At 38.4% G+C, this 19,705-nt stretch overlaps 2 protein-coding genes across 4 annotated transcripts; one reads left to right on the top strand and one right to left on the bottom strand.

Moving 5' to 3' along the window:
- Nucleotides 1-505: 505 nt before the first annotated feature.
- On the top strand, nucleotides 506-4,732 carry LOC131770584 (THAP domain-containing protein 5-like). Its single transcript, XM_059086304.2, has 3 exons — nucleotides 506-795; nucleotides 2,008-2,148; nucleotides 3,337-4,732. Exons 1-3 carry the CDS (start codon nucleotides 583-585, stop codon nucleotides 4,027-4,029), a joined length of 1,047 nt encoding a protein of 348 aa, XP_058942287.2. The 5' UTR covers nucleotides 506-582; the 3' UTR covers nucleotides 4,030-4,732.
- A 3,012-nt stretch (nucleotides 4,733-7,744) lies between these two features.
- Nucleotides 7,745-19,421, bottom strand: LOC131770587 (putative leucine-rich repeat-containing protein DDB_G0290503). 3 transcript variants are annotated; one of them, XM_059086305.2, is made up of 9 exons: nucleotides 18,881-19,421; nucleotides 14,823-14,934; nucleotides 13,790-14,232; nucleotides 12,018-12,308; nucleotides 11,140-11,271; nucleotides 10,769-10,894; nucleotides 9,916-10,194; nucleotides 9,063-9,373; nucleotides 7,745-8,887 (listed from the first exon to the last, which is right to left on the bottom strand). In XM_059086305.2, exons 1-9 carry the CDS (start codon nucleotides 19,280-19,282, stop codon nucleotides 8,533-8,535), a joined length of 2,451 nt encoding a protein of 816 aa, XP_058942288.2. In that variant the 5' UTR covers nucleotides 19,283-19,421; the 3' UTR covers nucleotides 7,745-8,532. The 3 variants fall into 3 exon arrangements, with proteins under 3 accessions (XP_058942288.2, XP_058942289.2, XP_058942290.2); XM_059086306.2 differs by lacking the exon at nucleotides 18,881-19,421 and adding an exon at nucleotides 18,637-18,774; XM_059086307.2 differs by lacking the exon at nucleotides 18,881-19,421 and adding an exon at nucleotides 18,391-18,592.
- Nucleotides 19,422-19,705: the final 284 nt, after the last annotated feature.

Genomic DNA, 19,705 nt, shown 5'->3' with positions numbered 1-19,705 from the left:
TAAAATCTTACTTACCCTAGGAGGGTCAGGTAGACTTATCAGTTACACAACTTCTGTTTGTTCAGTCTACTTTTTAAATAATATAATAATTATTATTATTAAATATATAACTAAATACGAATTCTAAAGATAATAGCTTTCTATTAAATAACAGAATTTTTTTTTCCTTTTTCAGGGATCGTTTATTATTTATCGCGCGGACAGGGGGAGAGGGGGCTGGAAGATTTTGGTTGAGTCGAGTAGTTTACCTGACTCCCTAAAAGCTCTGTGACTTTCTTATGATTCCCCCTACATTGGCAGTTAACTGACTGATACGTTTCTGTAATAGTTCCCCGTGAATATTTTTGGGTGATACCAAATGCACCTCTCCCCCCCCCCCCCCCCCTGCTAAAATCCTCTCTCCACCTAACGATGAATATTTACTGGTGAATACCGCGGGCCGCCATTTTTTTAAAAACCTGGGAGCGAGTTTAATGACGTCATATTAACCTCTTTTGTGCGGCAAATTAAGGCGCTATGTTGTTAAACGTTCGACGCTAATTTTCCCTACTGTAAAATTCGAATTCTCGTACCTTTTCTAAAATGCCCTCGGCGTGTATTGCAACTGGTTGCACCAACATTAGTACGTCGAGAAGAAAACGGTGGGTTTCCTCTTACAGATTACCCCTCGAAGACAAAGAGCTTTTGCAAAAATGGTTGGTGAACTTGAGGAGGACAAGGCTTCCTTTACGTTTGGACAGAAGCTACGTTTGCTCGGATCATTTCGAACCTGAGTGCTTTGGTAGGGACATAAAGGTATGCAGAATTGAGCTCGTTTACGTTGTTCCATGGGCTGCTCTTTCCAAGTCAGATCGCTCCACTTTATCGTCAATTCGTTTAACTCACTGCAATTATAGACAATGCAACAAAATTCAGTACAATTCAAAGAGAGTTGTGATTAAATGCTGCCGAAGTTTTTAGGTTAGTGAATAGTCTTAGGGAAGGTGATTAAATTAGTTTGTTCACATATCTGTAAAATTCTGTCAAACCACACTGTTGACCTCACAGTGTGACATAGCGGCTTTGTAATTCATATACAGTTGCGCCTGAGAGTAATACAGCTTCCCAGTATGTGCAGGTTGACTGATTTTGTGATTATTTTTAATTCAGTTTGCTGGTTGACCTAAGTATATCATGAAATTGCTAGATATGAACCATGTTTTGAAAGATTTGGTAGAAAACTGGTTCAGATGGGCACAACTTTGTTATATTTGATGAGGGTGAGTTGGTGTGAGGTAACCTGGCAAAGGAGAGAAACCTTCATATGTATAATGACAACTTCTTGAAAAGTGTTAATTGATTTTGAATGCATATTTCACATGCAACTTTCCAATGAATAAGTTGCAGGTTACTGGATCCTTGTGTTTGTGCAAAGGTGTCTGGGATCTCCAGAATTAAGATTAGGAAAGGAGCAGAATGTATTTAAAAACAGGAAAAAAATAAAAAAAAATATGTAGAAAAATACAAAAAAAACAAAAACAAACAAACAAACAAATGCTGTTATTTTTTTATGGAGACACAGGATCAGGGTCAGGCAAAAAGCTTCTCAAGTACTAGATTGATTTTTCCCAGTCTTAGCATTTTAAGCATTTTTGTTGTAAGTACAAGCAAACCCACGCGGAATAGATTGAATTCTAAATTTATTGCCTGCATGTATATATAAATCTTCAAGCTCCATCAAGACTCTTGCCTAACAACTTGTGAGTTATGATCCCCAACTACATGTAATTTTTGCCTATTTCTTATTGCCACTCAGTGGCTTTCATATGTAATTTTCCTCCCATCTACAACACTTAATTCAAGGTAGCATTTATTTGAGGGTGGTATTTATCTAATAGTTAAAAATAGAGCTTTTAAGTGCAGCTGCTAGACTGATTTTCTTATAACAGCTTGAGTAGGCATGAAGCCTTTGACAGACAAGCCATGTTCTGATTTTTTTTGTTGTTATTGTTGTTTTTCGCTCCACAGGCAGAGCTAATGGATCAAAGGCCAAAACCACCACTGTTAGAAGGATCAGTTCCCACATTATTCAGTCATAATAATTTTAGGTCCAAGGTCAAGAAAAGAGTTGTTAGTGAAGAGCGAAAAAAGAGAAAGGAAAAAGATGAGGTAACGGGTCCTGTTTTGTGATTCCTAGTTTTTTTCCTAGAAAAATTTTCTCTTCAACCCTTTACTGTACACTTCCCTTAGTACTGACGTGGAGAATTAGCTTCTTCCATTGACAATTGTTTCCTTTCTTCTCATGATCTTAGTTCAGCGATGTTACTTAACCCTTTAACTCCCTGAAGTGATTAACATCTCACTTCTCCCCACAATATCCATACATTATCCAGCAAACAGGTAATGAGAATACTCAAACATATCAAGTAGAATTTGTTGTCTTGATTTAACACCAAATTCTTGTTACTTATTTAAAAGGAAAATGTTGTAGCTGCTGGGGAGAATTGACTCTCAGATCTTGGGAGTTAAAGGGTTAAAAAGGAATTAGTTGTTTATTTCTCTTACAAGTACTGTAGGGTTGAAAAGGCTAAAGGTTTTAGCTATCATTTTTTTTATTGATTATAACCTTGAATTTGACTTAAAGATGAACTGTCATATATCATGGGACATACAACAAAGCAATAACAACAATGATGTTACTAATAATGATTGTAAACACCATTGCTATTATTATATTGGCATAATTAACAATTACTCTTCAAAGTGGAGTTAAATATTCAGCACTTTCACCAACACTGACAGAGGGAAATAATTGTTTTAGTATATACCACTCAGATACCAGATACCAGCATTTCTTTCAATGCACTGAAAAATGATCTGAAATTAAACTCTTGACATGTGATTTTGTCTTATCGGCTACTGAAGGTGAATAATACTTGCTATTCACTTCCAAACTAGCCAATCAGAATGATCCAAAAGCTCTAGTAACTTCTGTGTTATACTCTAATATTATTATTATAAATATTATTACTAGTATCATTTTTATCATTATTATTATTATTATTATTATTACCATTATATATCAGCTAAATGATCATTTGAAAAAGGAAATGTTTATAACATACTTGTAATTAATGTCAAACTTAGCATCAGGAATTTGTACAATTTTTATGTTTGTATTCTTGTCAAACGTAATTGCTCAAACCAAATAAGTGATGGAAATCAATTGGTGTTTCTAAGATAGTTGTTAATAGATTGATACCAGTAATTGATGACAAACTGAAGAAGAACATTTGTGTGACGTTACTCACTCGCTCATTCACTTGTACAATCGTTCTTTTTTCCTTTTTTTAATAGATTTTGAAAGAATTACTCGGACCACATTTTTACATGAAGCCATCAGCACCACTGAACACACAAGTTGTGAAGCGCGAATCCTCGATGGAGTTTGAAAATATAGACGGTGAATTTAGCATTCAGTCTCTTCTGCCTGAGTTTGCTCGAGCTTACAACAACGATACTTGCACTGATAACGATCAAACTCGAACAATTTGCGAGAATGGCGTAGGTATTAGCCACAAGCAGATCGGAACTGACACCGAGAGCGACTTAAGCACCGTTAATGAGCAAGCCCGAACAGAAACCGAGAATGACGTTTGTACCAGCCACCAAAAACATCCAACAGGTACCCAAGATGTGTTCGCATTACCCAGTATTTGCAACGGACAAGAACCCAACGGTACCATGATCACTTATAACGTGAACACAACTCAGGGGCAAACGGAAAAGTGGGTGATTGTTCTGATCAAGTGTAAAGAAGGGACACGCGTGAACATGAACTTTGGACACAACATTAATCGGCAAAACAAACCTAGCACTTCAGAAACATCGTGCCAAACTGAAGAAGAGCTTGCAGGGGAAATAAAACCCTCTATGGTATCTGTCGAGACGCAATGGGACAAGGGTGATTTTCTTCCAAATCTTGAGCTCGTTCAACGTGACCACACCTACAGTAACACCAAGAGAGTCTCAAAGAAGAAACGTTCTTGAAGAATTTTCCTTCTTATTGCTTTGCCTCCCTGCAGGGGTTTGAATAACTATTAACATGAGTGGCTGCCCATGGTGGCTGTACCCGAAAAAGAGGCTGTAAGGGGGGAACCCAAACACTCGAGCCTACTAGGAGGCCAAACAGACGGTAGTAAGAGTTCTTACGGGCATCGTCAGTAACCTCTGCTCTGTAAAGTATCTGTGCTCTTTGATGCTAAGACGACGACGATCGACAGAAAGACCCTGGTTCGACTTGTAGGATTACGAGCAGCCCTCCTTTTCGGCGAAGTCCGTCGGAAGAGTCCAAGAAACTCACTTGAAAAAAAAAATAATAACGAAAGATATTTCAGCTCGCCGCGCGGAATTCACGGAGCGAGGTGTACGTAAGGACCCCACTTTCCGTGCGCTCACTCCCAGAGTTCTGCGCGGCTTGCTAACATCCCTCTTTTTTTTGTTTTGTTTGTTATTTTTATTTTTACACGGGCGCCGAAAAAGTAGGGACTGTTTGCAGTCTTGGCATTTTATGTAATTGAAATTTTATGAAATGGATGAAAAACTATGATCAATAATCAAGGCTGATTTCTACTGATCTGTCTTTAAATTTTTGAGCATCCGGCTGTGAGGCTTGCAGCATTGGACATTTTCCCTTTACTGAAGTCATATTTGTTGAGTTACAAGGTTGAAAGTCTTACCCAAAAGACAATTGTAATAAAAGTTTTGAAACAAAGTTGTTGACATCAAGGGTATTTAATCAGGGAAATGAAGATATAAACATAACCGAAACGAAGAGAAGAAAAAGAGCGACCATAATACTTTTCCTGTAGTTGTTTCAGTTTCTACTTTTACAAAGGCCGTTGGCGGTTGGTTAGCTTGCAAGCAGGCCCTCATTGTCATCAGTGCGACCGCAGACCTATCACTGGCTCGCTTTGCTTAAGGCCTCAAACCTTCTTAGAGGGCGTTGATACACTCGTGCCGCGAATGGAAATCATCCCGAGGAACTACCTGTAAAGGTGAACGAATGAAAAGCCTTCTATGGTCTACGAACGCACGCATGCCGAGCGCAAGTCAGCCCCCAGCATTCTGTCAGATATGCAGATTTCCCTGACACTCCGAAAGAGGCAAGGCACTGTGAGGATAGTGACTTGTGGCGATCTGGCCAGACCTCGAACCTAGTGCTTTCGATCCGGACTCCTGGCGCGGAAAATTTTGCCGACTTCATAACGCACCAGAAGCGCTCAGATAGTGCTCATGCCAGTCCTATTCCGCTTAACACTTTGCTCGAAGAGCTAACCGTTAAGTCACCGTGAACCTCGCATTGTAAGACGCCTTACTTGACACCGTGAAATAATATGACAAGGAGATTCTAAAGACTGAAAGTTTTTTATTTTTCTTACAACAAAGCCTCAGTAAAATACTGCCATTAAAAGATCATACAAATTGAAAACGTTTAATTACCAAAAATATTTACTTAATTTAATAAAATAAGTATAATTTTAATAGCAGTTCTCTTCTTGAATAAATCATTTTAACCTTTTTTCTTTAGCAATCAAATATTCTTACATCATATGCACTGTGACGAAGCACTCCTTTTCTTGTAAAATATAAACTTACTTGTCAACAAACGACTATACATATCTCGCCCATTCGCTAATGATAAGGCTCGTTTTCCGTGGGAAAGATGCAGCAATTTATACGACGTACCACACTTGTAATTAATATTGAGTATCTTATATCTCTGGATCAATGTCAGTATCACAGCAACTGCGCACTCACCCCTCCCCTAACCCAACATTAACCCTAACTTGTTATCAGTTGACTGTTGTTGGGGTAAGGGAGGGGTAGGTGCGCAGTTTCTCGGAGACTTACATGGATCCATAATTCTAATCTACGACTACAACGTTTCTAAAACACCAGGTACTTAAATTTTTCTCTCCTTAGTGAAGTGGCTTCAAGTGTTAAATAATTCAGATCATAATCAATACACTAATTTTTATTTCTATAATATACTTTGTATTTCTTTTTTTAATTTTGTATTTTGTTTTGTTTGTTTTTTTTGTTTGCTTGTTTTTTTTTACTTATCAAATAACCAATCACAATTTCTTCTAAATATTAATATTGTAACTCAGGGGAACAAACCTCCATGCATTTCTCACTCATGCTGAGCTCTACGAAAATTAAATATTCTTATGTATAACAGCTATCCAATAGCATCTAAATAATTTTGCGTACTTTTACTAAAAACAGTGTCCCATTAATTCTCTTCCTCCTCTAGGTCTATCACAAAGTTTACTATTTCGCTCCCTTTTTTCTGAATGGACGCTTTGAACTGATTATAATGTTCTCTGATCGGTATCATTACAATGTTGATGTTTTTCGCTCGAAAATAAGCGGAAAACCTACTATTTTAACCACAATCTTGTGCAACACAACCATATCCCTACGTGCTTCATGAACTCCTGATAAAATAACCGTTAAATTGCCTGTCCGAAGCGAGCTGTGTTTCTAAGAGGGGCTCAAACGACAAAACCACAAGACAAGCAAATCATCGATTTCAACTTGCACATAACTAGATCACTGAAAGTTGTTTCTGCAGATATTGTTGTTCCATTCGTTTTTCATCTGCAAATTTAATTTACTCAGTTTTTTCTTTCGCTGTTTTCTGGCTATATTTAAATACTACACTGCTTTTCTAAAACACGAAGAATCCCAGTAATAATTAGTTACTTCTACAACAGTGCTCGTCAAGTATGACACTGTGAAGCCAATATGAATAATACTGAATCTGTTTCCCTTCAGAAAACTACTATCGATTCCCGCCGCTAACCCACTAGAAGTTCCAACCATTTTTTTTTTCTCTTTTTTTTTTAACATTTGTAAGATGTTATTTTGGAACTATGTTCATTTTAAAACTCTTCTCAACTCACCAAATTTCGTAATGTAACGCCGTTTGTACTTCACCCTGCGAACACATCGAAAAAGTGTAAAAGGGCTCTATTGATCCGTGCGCCTTAGTTCCATTTCTCGTTCCCCCAAATATTGGGGAGCATTAAGTATGCATACCTAAATAAATCTTATGAATCCCTTAATTCTTGTGTAAAATAGTAAAAAAACTATCAGTGTTTTTAACGAATTCCACAAAAAATCTTTGTCTTCTATCTACATTATACTAATTTCATCTTGTTAAATAGACTGATGTTGGTTTATCTAATTTTAACACTTCATATACTTCCAAAGAAATTTCAACAAATAGTTTGGCTTTTTCATCCTTGTGATAAATAAGTATATCCACTATGTTCAAGCAAAGGAAAAATAAATCTCTTTACGAATAACGATATTTGAATATGATTTTCATTTCACTAAATATTTAACGTAAATACTGTTCGCAATTAAATTATCAGCAATTGATTAGAAATTCAGTCGAGCGCAAACTAAGTACAACAAAACGTGCAATAGAGAGGCTAGAACTTTCCTATTTACAAACCTCGCTAGAATTATTCCTGGTCAATTTGTCTAAATAAGCGTAATGGTGAACAAATCAATTTTCATTTTTGAGCATATTAGATAATGCAACAAAACATTTCTTATTTACAATCGTACTTACTTCGCAACCTTCGTAAAAGGTTATTCAAATTGCAAAAGAACTCGTTTCAATAAGCGTCGTCCATTCGAAGGAGAAGATGCTAGCTATTTCAATCGACAATTCATTTGGCTTTGTTCAAAACCAAACTTATTTTCCCTTATTCATTAAGTATCGTCTAAGTACGTTTAAGCCTCTCGGTAAGTGGAAAGACGCAAAACAACAAAACAAGCGAGCGTGCCTCGATCGGCAAATGAAAATGAAGCCGTTTCTCTAACTAGCGCACACGCCAGTCATTACGCACTTGCTCCCCTGCTCGCTCTTTCTGGCGTTCCATTGTGTAAGATCCTGGAATACGTTAGTATCAAGAGGGCTCACAATTATCTGTGGTTCACAAGCACATGATTTTATGACAAAGAAATCACGACCGACAGGAAAGAGGAATGGTAAGTGAAAAAAAAAAGGGGGGGGGGGGGGAAAATAAACCATTCTCATCCTGTTTATCAAAAAGCGTCATTTCATGTTGTTCAGTTGGTTTGCCATGAGAGGCAACAAAATTTACCAAAACGCTTTCGCTCGTTAGCCTCCGCGTTCAGTCCTTTTTTTCGTTTAAGTGGACTTACTTTACTCTTTAGCTTCACAACTCGAGCTAAATGTAATAACTAAATTGCTACCTCAGCTACCTCATTACCAAACACCGTACCATGATAATTCTACGAACCACTCATCCCAAACATGGGTGCAAAATAAAGAAAAATTTCCTTTACTAAGACTACATTTTCCCTAAAAATCTGCTTCGTCTTCGCAACGCCGCTTCACTTCAGTGGGGTATAGTTAAGTAAGGCAGCCAATTTCAGACTGTAGAGCTAGTTAACTGATTCTACTGTAGAAGATGACTTAACGGCGCGTGATGCATTTCCTAACTCGTCTTACCGCATACCCATCCCACCTGACATAAAGGTCATTGTATCTCCTTGACTGCTCGTTGTCAACGTCGACTGCGCATGACTGCTACTGGGTACCGTAGTGACCGCTGGTGGCCAGGGTTCTGCGGTTGGCCTCAACCCAGAAGACATAGGGGCCTGCGTCGAATCTGAATACTGTACATGCTCAGCTGGCGACTGCCAAGAGCGTTGGAACCCCCCCATATGTTGCGGGGACGACCAGTAATCAGTGGTTGGTGAGCGCACGCCACTGCCCGTGGGAGATGAGTAGCGCCGCTGACCTCTCATTGCATAACCTTGGGGCTTTGGTGACCACGCCTCAAAAGACGAAGATGGGGCTCTGGAAATAGATACGGTACCATTAACCATGGTGAAAAATAAGTTACATACTCTTAGTATGAGTTACTTCTACCAGTAAAAAACAGAAGCTTGTGGAATCGAGCCTTTAAGGTACTAATTACGTTATCTATCTGGTCTTAACCTTCGGCTCAGATTTTAGATCGAAGTCTACCTACCCATAATTCTGTTGCATTCCACGTGTCTCATCCAATGTTCTATCGGGTAGTCCCGTGGGTCGAGGGCCTTGTCTTCGGCCACCCACTCCTCCCATACCAAACGCTGTCCTACCATCTATCTGAGCTTCGACTGGAACTTCTTCTGACGAAGAGGAACCAGAGCGTACAGAGGACAAACTGCCAGCAGAGGATAGCCTACCGGGGGACTGGTTTGAGCCATATTGGAATGTGTCCCAAGTTTGACCTTGATTTGGAACGCGGGACTTCCACTCCTCAGCCGACATCTGACGGCCGTATCGACCATAATTACCCTGGACAGTTTTAAGATGTCATGAATTACCCTGGACAGTTTTAAGATGTCATGAATTAACTGTTTTGTTACCAATGAAAACATTCAATGATTAAAACTGTCTGTCTGATTATTTGTTGGGTTATTATTTTTGGAAGGAATTAGTATTTTTGTATTTGCGTCTTTGCTCGTTGATAAAAGTGCTAATATTTTGTTAAGGTTGAGAAACTTATTCATCATTGAGATGGTCGCTTAGTCATCAACTCCGTTTGTTTAAAGAGGGCATGTTTCTGAAGAAACTGTCATGCTACGTCATATCGCGCAGAAGTGTGTACACATCCGGGATATTTACGGGTGCAAGGGCACTAAGTGGGGGAGGAGAGGGGAGTACTGCAAGATCATTTGGTTGGTCAATTGATAGTGCACAGTGCATAGTGGCCACTGTCGAGTGTTTCTACAGCTGACGTTTCGATGTTTAACCCTTTGTCAAAACTTAACATGTCTCTTTGTTTGTTTGTTTGTTTTTATGTTGTAATTTAGTCTTCTAACGTTTTCATCTCTAACCTGCTGGAACTGCCACGGTTTTCCGGATCCATCGCTATGCTTTCCTACTAAAGGCTTCTTCCCATCCGGAATCGGTGACGCAGGGAACTTCGGTGGGGTGTTACCCTGCAGCAACATCTCATTAATGTACTGTGTAGCAGTGCTACCATACAGTCTGCTAAGATTATTCCCCTGAGAAGGCCCCGGCATGTCGAACATAGGAGAAACGGGTTGGCTACCAGTTCCTTCTTGCTTGAATTTCTGCTGCAAGAAGTAGATGTGCTCTCGGTATTTGTAGACCTAGGCAAAAGCAAGAATACCGAAACTGTCAGTTACAAACGGTAAAATAGCTGGGGGGAGGGGGGGCTTTGGGGTCGAAGTAATTTCTCCTACCCCCTTCCACTTCATTACCCCCCCCCCCCAACACCCTTTCTAAACATGCCGCAGGCAGGCTACCAAGGAAAAAAGCAACGTTACATTGCTTGAAATTGGTTCGAAATGTAGCAGAAAAATGAATTTAGTTAAGTTTGGGAATGCATGACCATTTAAAATTTCAAACCACCCCCCTTCTTTTGTTTGTTTGTTTTTTCGGCCAGGAGGTGGCTATATGGTGCATACCGAATATCGGACATATTCTTCAATTGTATTCTAATTATAAAAAAGGACATTTCAAAGACCAAATCACCACTGGTCGCACAAATGTTGATAAAAAAAATTGCTTCGTAAATTTCCTTTGTTAACTGTTATCATCGATCCGCTGGCAATAAAGTGCTCCCACCACAAGTGCTGGAAATGCACTAGATGAGTACTGGAGAAGCTCGCTGGCCGCTAAAAAAGTTTTCGGAGAACACACTGTACATGGCACACTTCTTACCTGCTCCTGAAGGGAAGAGATACGAGATTGATAGTTTTCCAGGTCTCTCTTCAATTTGTCTTTTAGAGACAAGGCACGCTCTTTCTCTTTCCTTTCGTTCAAAAATTCTTCACGGTATGTTTCGTTCTGTGAATGAAGAAAAAAGAGGATGACGAGAAACTGAAAATAAGTTCAAGTAGGTAACGTAGTTGGCATGTAGTCATTTAATGTCTTTTACGCAGAAAGAAGTATTTAAATGGTTGAAGAGAGAAACCGCTTTTGGGGAGCTGGGCAAAGGAACTTAAGGGTCAGACGAAAACAGGGCTGGGTTTAACTCTTACTAATCAGAGCTGCAAGCTTCAGACAGAACAGAAGAATACTCGTAGTCTTACCTGTCTCTGAAGAGCAATTAACTGTTCGATGCTAGGCAAACCGTTATCGTGAATATGTTTCTTCAGTCTCTTGAAGTCGTCAATCTGATCCTCCTGATCGCAGTGAAATCGGACAAATTCTTCGCTTTTAACCTGTTGGCAAAAGCAAGATCCATGAATCATTAGGACTTTAACAAGTCTTGTTGTTTAAGGCTTCTGCCGAAATACTGAATGGCGCGCCAGTTGCTTCAGACCATGAAGTGGCACGCCCGTCAAACAAATGAATTAAACGTGGAGCTCTATATGAGCCGCGGAGCTTTATATAAGCCGAACCAAACCAGCGTCTGAATCAATTAAGAACACCTGCTTCATTTTGAAACGGCTCAGTTGTTTCTCCCCGCTTGGCTTGATGTCACTGTTGAAGGTATTCAGGTTACAGATTTTATCTCTTGTTGAACTGTAAGTTCAAGGGGATTTTTAAGAAGTTCTGTCATAATGCTGGCATATGCTCGATGCTCTGACTATAACATTATGCCTTAAATTATGCCGGCATAATTTATCTGACCCTCTTTCTCTGCAAAAGCTTTGAGGAGGCTTTGATTCAGATAAAGTAAGTTGGTATTATCAACTGAGTTGATAACGTAAATTGGCCACCATTAAGAGTTTCAAATCTGACTTTTCGAACGTTAGCCCTTCGTCGTTCGTTATCACGAAAGGCTTAAGCTCGAAACGTCAGCTTTGAACTCTTTACGGTGACCAATTTAAGTTATCAACTCAGCTAATAATACTACATTACCTTGTTTTACTCTTCCATCGACGCAGCACCACAGTTTCTTTAAAACTTACCTTTTTTATTCATTAGATTCAGACAAACGGACAAAGAAATACAAAAAGCTTACTTGCAATGATTTCATGTTTTTAGACAGATTCTCGACCTGCTGCCTCAAAGATTTCTGTTCAGCAATAGAAGCGAACTTTTCTTGTGTTTCTCTCTCAAGGATTTCCTGCATTTCCTGAGCTCGGTACAGTAATTGGTCATATTCGTGTTTCTGCTTCTGTTCATTTGCCTGATATTGTACAACTGTTTCCTGTAGCTGCCTTTTCTCTTGTTGCAGTTGGTTTATTTCGCCACGCAACTCGTTTTCATCTTTCTCGCGACTTTCTTGCAATTCCTTCAAGCGTTTTTCCAGCTGGAAAGAAAAGTAATAGTATAAAAACTGACTTAAAAATTGTTTCTGAGATGTTTACCGACCAAACTGGCAAAAATAAAGCCATAAAAAAATCTTGACTAAAAAGTCATTCCCGCGTTTCCCGCGCTTTGTTTTGATTGGTCACCCTGTCAAAATGCCCGGATGTGCAAGCGTATCGGAAGGCGGGAAAATTTGGCGCTCTCTAATGTGGCGCTCAAGGGGAATTGTGGACTTTCATTATTTTCTGAAATCTTTGCATTAACTGAAATGATAGCAATCATTTTGCGTACTTCGTTTGGAGAGCTTCCAATCCAGCGTCAAAGTAAGTGAATCCATCACCTCGTTACATGTGGTTTCATTTCTATTTTCCCCTTAAATTTCCTTTTCCATTCTTTTTGGGTTTGCTCATGAATAATTGAGCCGCGAGTAGATACAACTGAAATGATTCCGATTATAAAAGTTTCATTTTCGAGCGCTGGTTGTTTCGTCAACTGTTTCCCTCAATCATGAGAGACATTATGGACTCAAAACAAAACTACAACATAAAAATTTTAACGAATCAGTGATGCTCTTTGCGAAAAACAAATCTAAACAACATACAAGATCATTCTTTAAAAAAAAAACATGGACATGACGTTATCGACATTGCTGATCCTAGCAGCATAGAGGACACTTGTTATATATGAACTTCGTAATGGGCCTTGCTCACCACAGCCGGCGTCTCTGTGGCTCAGTGGAAGAGCATCGGAGCGCGGAATTCTAAGGTCTAAGGGTCGATTCCTCATGAGGACTCTGAATTTTTTCTTTGTTCCACTATCGTGACGAGACGAAAACACAGCTATCTCTGAGATAATAAGATATGGAGGAAGATGTTTTTTCGTCTTGTCACGAGCGAGGGACAAAGAAATAATTCTGAGTCCCCATGTTAAGATATGTATGATATTCACTAGCCGGAAGGTCCGTATTGGGAAAAACTGTGCCCGGGGTCTTGGATACCGCCCGAGGCCGCAGGCCGAGTGCAGTACTCAAGACAGATGTAAGCTTTTGAACAGCAGTAAAAACCCGGGTTAGAGGACTATCACAACGATTTTGTCTTTAAAAACAGTCAATGATCTAACTTTTATTATACATTTTCAATAATGATGACTTATCCTTTAAGGTTTACCTCTGTTCAGTTAAAAATGGCATGGAAAGTTTATGAGTTATTATACGTAAATTCAAATGTATGTTTTAAAGTTCTGAATGTCTGTTTGTTTGTTTGCTGCACGGGTGAATGGCGTGTGTAAATATTGACTTTTCTTCCACGAAAATTTGCATCTTAAAGTCTCTCTCATGAACCGATTGAAAAGAGCACATTGCAAAACTAAGAGCGGTGTGGACTGCTGGAATGCGCGAAATTAGCCAATCAGACTGGGGGAATTTATATTCTAGACTGCTGAGATGCTTGGGAGAAAAGAAGTTCTTAACTTCAATTAACTTACTTGTAGTTTCTCAGAGTAAACTTGATTCATTTTCTCTGTAACTTGACTCATTTCTTTTTCCATGTTCTCAAACTTCGTCTTCAAAACCACTTGCCCATCACTTGAACAAACAACACAACCATTTGCCACAGACTGATCTGATTTATCCTTGGTTCCTTCATTTTGAAAATTCCTTGTTTGATTTCGAGAGGGTTCTGCAGTTTGGTCTTGAGAGCAGCTGCAACCATTGCATTCGTCCTTTAGCTGAGAGCAATCTCCCCCATTTGTCTTGCTGTTGTTCATGTTTGTTCTCCCAATTGACCTTGAGGTTTTTTCGTCCTTCATAACATCTAGTTTTTCCGCTAGTGCAGAACAAAGGACATCTTTTGCTCTCAGGGCCCTCTCTAGCTTTTTTGTCTTGGATATGTACTGCACAAGCTGAGATCTGAAAAGTGTTGAGCACCCTACAGTATGGTAATAAAAAATAAATCAATCAATAGAGAACAAAGAATAAATATCACAGAGCAAGTGCACATCTATAAACATTTACAGATGTACCATTTGCATTTACCAAAATTTGCTAAATAATGTACCTAACAGACCAAAAAAATGGCTCATAATGTTGTTATTCACTTAAAATCTTCTCTAGCTGAGCATGAACCCAATGTTTCTTAATTCTCTGTGATTGCATTTTCTCAATTTGCAGTTTTGATGCCCCATATATTTTAAAAGGGGGTAAGTTTCTAAAGAAAGTGTGGTACTTTGTAAGTGGGAGAGTGTATCAGGAAGCTCTGACCAAAGGCTAACACTTAATACATCAACTTTTAAACTCTTTACAGTGGCCAATTTATGTTATTTTAACTCAGTTGATAATACCAAATTACCCATATATTTTTATACTCTCAATAGAATTTTGGACTTTGTCCCAAGGACACAAAACAGGTTCATAGCCAGGGCAGGGCTCAAACATAGAAATCTCGACCCACAATCTAATGCACCAAACAATAAGCCACTGCATGGGTCTTCCATAACTTATTCTTATTTCAACACTCACTTTCACAACAGTTTCCGTTTGGTTCTTGATCACGAGTTACTTCTTCCAATAACCCGACTTGCTTTTGAAGTTCTTTATTAGCTTGTAGTAGGTTTGTGATCAAATCTGTATTCTTGAACAAAACAACAGAAAAAAGTCAAAACAAAGAACAAACAAATTGCAGCAATGCTATAGAACTAGATAATTTGATTTATCAGCAAAGAGCATCACCAGTGTATACATTTTGAACGATCTTAACAAGGTTGATTATTTTAAACATGATCATTTCTTTTCAACCCTTTAACTTCCAGATCAAATTTGCGATTCTCCTTACTGTCAACCATAACAAGTCTTATAATATTAGTTCAGAGAATTTAGTATTATATCAACTAGTTATCCCCAAATTGATATTTTTCTTTATTCTCAACACTTATCTGGTTGAAATTTTATTGAAATTGTAAGGAGAAACCCTGTCTTGGTCACTCATGGGAGTTAAAGTGTTGGCACTGGCTATAATCACCATACCCTAACAAATCTCCTTTATAAACATCCATATGAAACCCATTCTTTAAAAGATTGCTACAATTATCTTTTCATCCTTTGATCCCAAAGAGTGACCAGCATCTGGGTAAATTCTCCTAATAGTATTATCAATGAATTACACACTGAGGTTATAAGAGTAAAGAAAATGATCATCAATTATAGATGGCCTTGATTTTTAAACAAATTTTGTTCATCATCACCTTAGGATGTGTGTGAAAAACAGCATGGAGAGCAATGGTAATCACTAAACTAAATAGAATGAACTGATAAGGTTGACCTAATAACCAAGAAATCATGTACTGCAGTTTTTTCTAAATCAAAGTTTAAGAGGGTACATGAAGAAATAATCCATGCAGTTTTGTCTTGTTTATACACTTTACTTTTTTCTTCTATTATTCCTTCAGCCCCCTAAGGTGACTTCACTCTAAATTATCCATAAAATATCACCTCTGAATCAAACATTCAAGTCATGAGAATAACTAAAATGATTCCTAACCAAGGAAGCTCTTGATTGTTTTACCACAAACACAGGAAATATCAACAGAAAAGAATGGAGAATATACATACTGATGTTTAAATGTAAAGAGTTTGGGGGCTAGGAGAACATGATATTTGTCTAACCAAATATCTCAATAGTGTTCTTCCCTGTAGCTCATGTACATTTCTCTGTAAATGAATTAAGAAAGTTTTAATTTTGGTGTTACATGAAAAAAGGAAACACTGCTATGCTTCCAAATTTGTTTGTACATAAGCACCTACATCTACTTCAGATCTTCATCTGCATTAATCTGATCAGATGGCAGCACTTAAGCATCAAGTCAAAAACATCTGATAATATATATATATATATATTATATATATGTGTGTGTGTGTGTGTGTGTGTATTGATAAACAAATAGAAAATTAGTTCAGCAAGGAATAGAAAATATAGTCTGTACAAGTAACACAGTGATCTTGAAATAATGAGTGCATTACATTAGTTTAAATGATACATGGAAAAGAATTTCAATCTTTCATAGCTCCTCGACATTACAAAGATATGAAACTTTATAACATCTTGATTGCAATCTGCTTGAAAAACATGATTAATAGACCTCAAATTTAAAACTATGCTTAAATTTTGATATTTAAAATTCAGGTGTAAGTGTATCTATGGGAAAGTATATTGAAACTCCAAGGATAAGTCACAGGTTAAATGTTAAATCTTCTGGGGGTGAATTGGTTCATTAACCCTTTACATTTTAACATTAGCATGCAAGTTCCCCACACTGTTCTCTATACATCTCCTATGATGCTGAAAAGGAGAATTTGATTTATAATCAGGGGCAACTTTAGTTGGTTATTTATTTCCCTTATGCTTTGGACCTTAATGTATGATTTAGGGGTGATATTGTGAGGAAAAATTATATGTTAGTCACTCTTAGGGGTTTTAAGGTTAAAAATGCTCTATAAAACTAAGAATGACCCCATTAGTTTATGAACAATAATAATAAAAGTGTAATGTCAATAAATGTAAAAAAAATTCAATTATCAAAGATAAGTGGATAGAATTAATTATGAATTTAGCTTTTTACTGAAATTAGTAATATTCATTGATTGTTCATCAGAGTTCTAGCAAAGAATGCAATTAAGGGGAATATTTTGGTATGTTGTGGTATTTTCCATAGTAAAATATTAACTTGTTTATGCCAATATCTAACAGAGAGAGGAGTCATTGAAGCATAAAGCCATAAACTTAAAAATATTCAAATCATGATCATCTCAGAGGAGATCATTTTGAAGTGTACATCAGTTGCTGCTGTTCAGTCTCTTAGAGAAATTGTGGTTTAAATAACACCAGCAGTCACAAAATCTTCCAAGATCAAATCGCTACATTACAGTATTTCTACAAAGATGACCTTTTTAGGATAAAAAAAGGGCTTAAATTTAATATCGCCGCAGGAGCTTAGCAATTGATGTTACCATGTTGCTTATGGGACTATCTGAATTTTAAGTTTGTAATGTCTGAATACCATGGCAAAACTTAGCAATCATCAAAAGATCATATGCAGGTCAGGATTTGACAGAAACGTCTAATATAGCCGAAAAAGTTTCGCAGACAATGAAGAAAATTCCAAGACCCCTAAATGCCACTTGTATTACAACATAATATCTTTAGCAAGCAGATATCGTGTGATCTCACTTCTCTTGCAACGAGTCCGCTACACACTTTACAAAACTTCCGCGAACGTGTATTCACTCCAACTCATTGAAAACTTTTAAAAATAGAATCCAGCAAATTGAATTTAAAAACAAGTTACATCGAAAAGCAGACAAGCTGAACAGACACAGCCGTTCAAAGAAAAACCGCGAGTCTGGCATCGAATTTCACCGAAATCACGACATACAGGTTCAAACGTGAATAAAATATCAGCCAGACACGCAATAATACATGAAGCTGTAAATACGATTTGTTTCCAAAGAGTCAGAGATGAGTTAAGCTGGAAACTGCAGCCGTTGTGTACCAAATTTTACGACTGCGTGAAAACGACATCCGCTTGCACAATGCGAAGAGATGTTTGGCACGCGATCAAATGAAAACCGAAAACAATAGCTATTCGTTTAGTCAATTTGTAGGTCTTGTCGACACAATGCATTGAATGGATAGCTCCAGTTCTAAGAGAAAACCCACGAGCGAAATAGCAGAAATATGGCCTCTTAAGGGAAAGAAAACGATCAGCCTTGTTAAACGATTAATAGGCGGCCTTGATCGCCGAGATGCAAACATCGCGGCGCTTTGGTGCATAGCATGAATAATAGTTTATTACGGTTAATTTACTCTGAACGCACCAACGGAATTGTAAAGACACCGTCTCTAAACTCAACCTGTAATTATGTACTAGAGTATTAGTGGTTATAAGAGGGTAAATGAATTGCGACCGCGGCAAAAATTTGTTGTAACTTAATATGGCGATTGGTTTTGCACAAAGAAGGAAATAAGGCGCTCCACCTCGAAACATGTCAAACCGATAGTCAACACGCGGAAACAAAGAAGCGCCCGACTCACCATTCACGAAAGGAGTCGTCCAGCTCAAAATTAGTGTCATGATGTCGCACTGTTCATTAATTTTTAGCTTCTGCTGTCGATACGAGGGTGATTTTTGCAAAAGAATGGCGTAGACGTCGATCGAAATGAGCTGTCTGCACTGCACGGAGCGCAGCGTTTGGAGTCAGAAATGTAGGCGTGGGGAAATCGCTGAAATCAGCCAAGCAGCCAGTGAATGTACAATTTGCAAAACAAAAGTAAACTTACAAGATTTGTGACCAAGCAATGGTAAACACCACGTGGCAAATCGATTCCGTGAGTTGGAGATATCGCAGCGAGCATTCACACGACGAGTCAAACAACGTCAACAAAAGGCCACTTCAGTTCGTGAGTCGCTAACACAGGGTATCAAATATAACCAACCGAGGCCTTGCAAATCACAATAACATTACAAGCATGCTCGCTAGTGAGGGATAGGGTTACACTTGTCAATGAGAACAAAACAACTCACCGTCGAACTGTCTGTATTTCCATAAACATAATTCGTGTTGTCGTGCTTGAAAGTCACCGATTTCTCGTCGCAGTGCAATTTTTCACTTCTGTGAGCTTTCCGAGTCGGAAGCTGAAGGCCGGCGTCCGCGTTCAAAACAAGAGAATCCTCAGCACATATTTCACCAGCGCCTTCAAAGAAGATTGCGTGTTCGCGGTTAGGCTCTGTGCAAAGGCTTTGCAAAATACCTCGCAAGGCACATAGTCCACGGAGTTTCACCAGCATAGAATTTTTTTCGCGCACTAAATATAGAATTACTCGTCTTAGCTCTTCGTTGTGGTCGCTATATCCCCATTCGTCACCTCCTCCTGGTTCAAGCTCAAAGTCGAAAAGTTCTGCGCCCTCTTCGGGCGGAAACCACATTCTCCACCGCTAACGACCAGACGGGCTTCAAACGACGAGAGCCAAGTTACAAAAAGAATCCTTGGTTTAAAAATACAATGGAGAAAAAATTATCACCACATAGCGTTTTTTGATAGCAGCAAATCACATGCCACCACTCCTCATGATAAATTCGTCACGGTGCGAAATAAAACCGGAAACAAATGGTTCACACAGGGCAATGTTTACCGGATATTTAATAGATCTTTGTCATCGGTATTATTCCTTACCTTGGTATCATTACCTAATTGACCCCAAAAAAAAACTGGAAGTGGTAGAGAATGATCAAACTCCGCATATCAAACGTGAAAACACGGCTACAAAAATAAAAACAAATAACTCATCAATATCTTTCCAAGAATTGGATATTATCATTTATTTCTGTTTCTCTCGCCAGGACATGAA

The sequence above is a fragment of the Pocillopora verrucosa genome, chromosome 5, assembly GCF_036669915.1.
Source record: "Pocillopora verrucosa isolate sample1 chromosome 5, ASM3666991v2, whole genome shotgun sequence".
Lineage (NCBI taxonomy): Eukaryota > Metazoa > Cnidaria > Anthozoa > Scleractinia > Pocilloporidae > Pocillopora > Pocillopora verrucosa.
This window is presented reverse-complemented; position numbering and strand designations above follow the sequence as displayed.

Bases quoted from the DNA above. Each gene is read 5' to 3' on its own strand.
- LOC131770584 (XM_059086304.2), top strand. From the start codon at position 583: ATGCCCTCGGCGTGTATTGCAACTGGTTGCACCAACATTAGTACGTCG. The intron at 796-2,007 runs GTATGCAGAATT...TTCGCTCCACAG, and splicing joins GCTTTGGTAGGGACATAAAG to GCAGAGCTAATGGATCAAAG. The intron at 2,149-3,336 runs GTAACGGGTCCT...TTTTTTTAATAG, and splicing joins AGAGAAAGGAAAAAGATGAG to ATTTTGAAAGAATTACTCGG.
- LOC131770587 (XM_059086305.2), bottom strand. From the start codon at position 19,282: ATGTGGTTTCCGCCCGAAGAGGGCGCAGAACTTTTCGACTTTGAGCTT. The intron at 14,233-14,822 runs GTGAGTGTTGAA...ACCATACTGTAG, and splicing joins AAACGGAAACTGTTGTGAAA to GGTGCTCAACACTTTTCAGA. The intron at 10,895-11,139 runs GTAAGACTACGA...CTTCATTCACAG, and splicing joins TAATTGCTCTTCAGAGACAG to AACGAAACATACCGTGAAGA.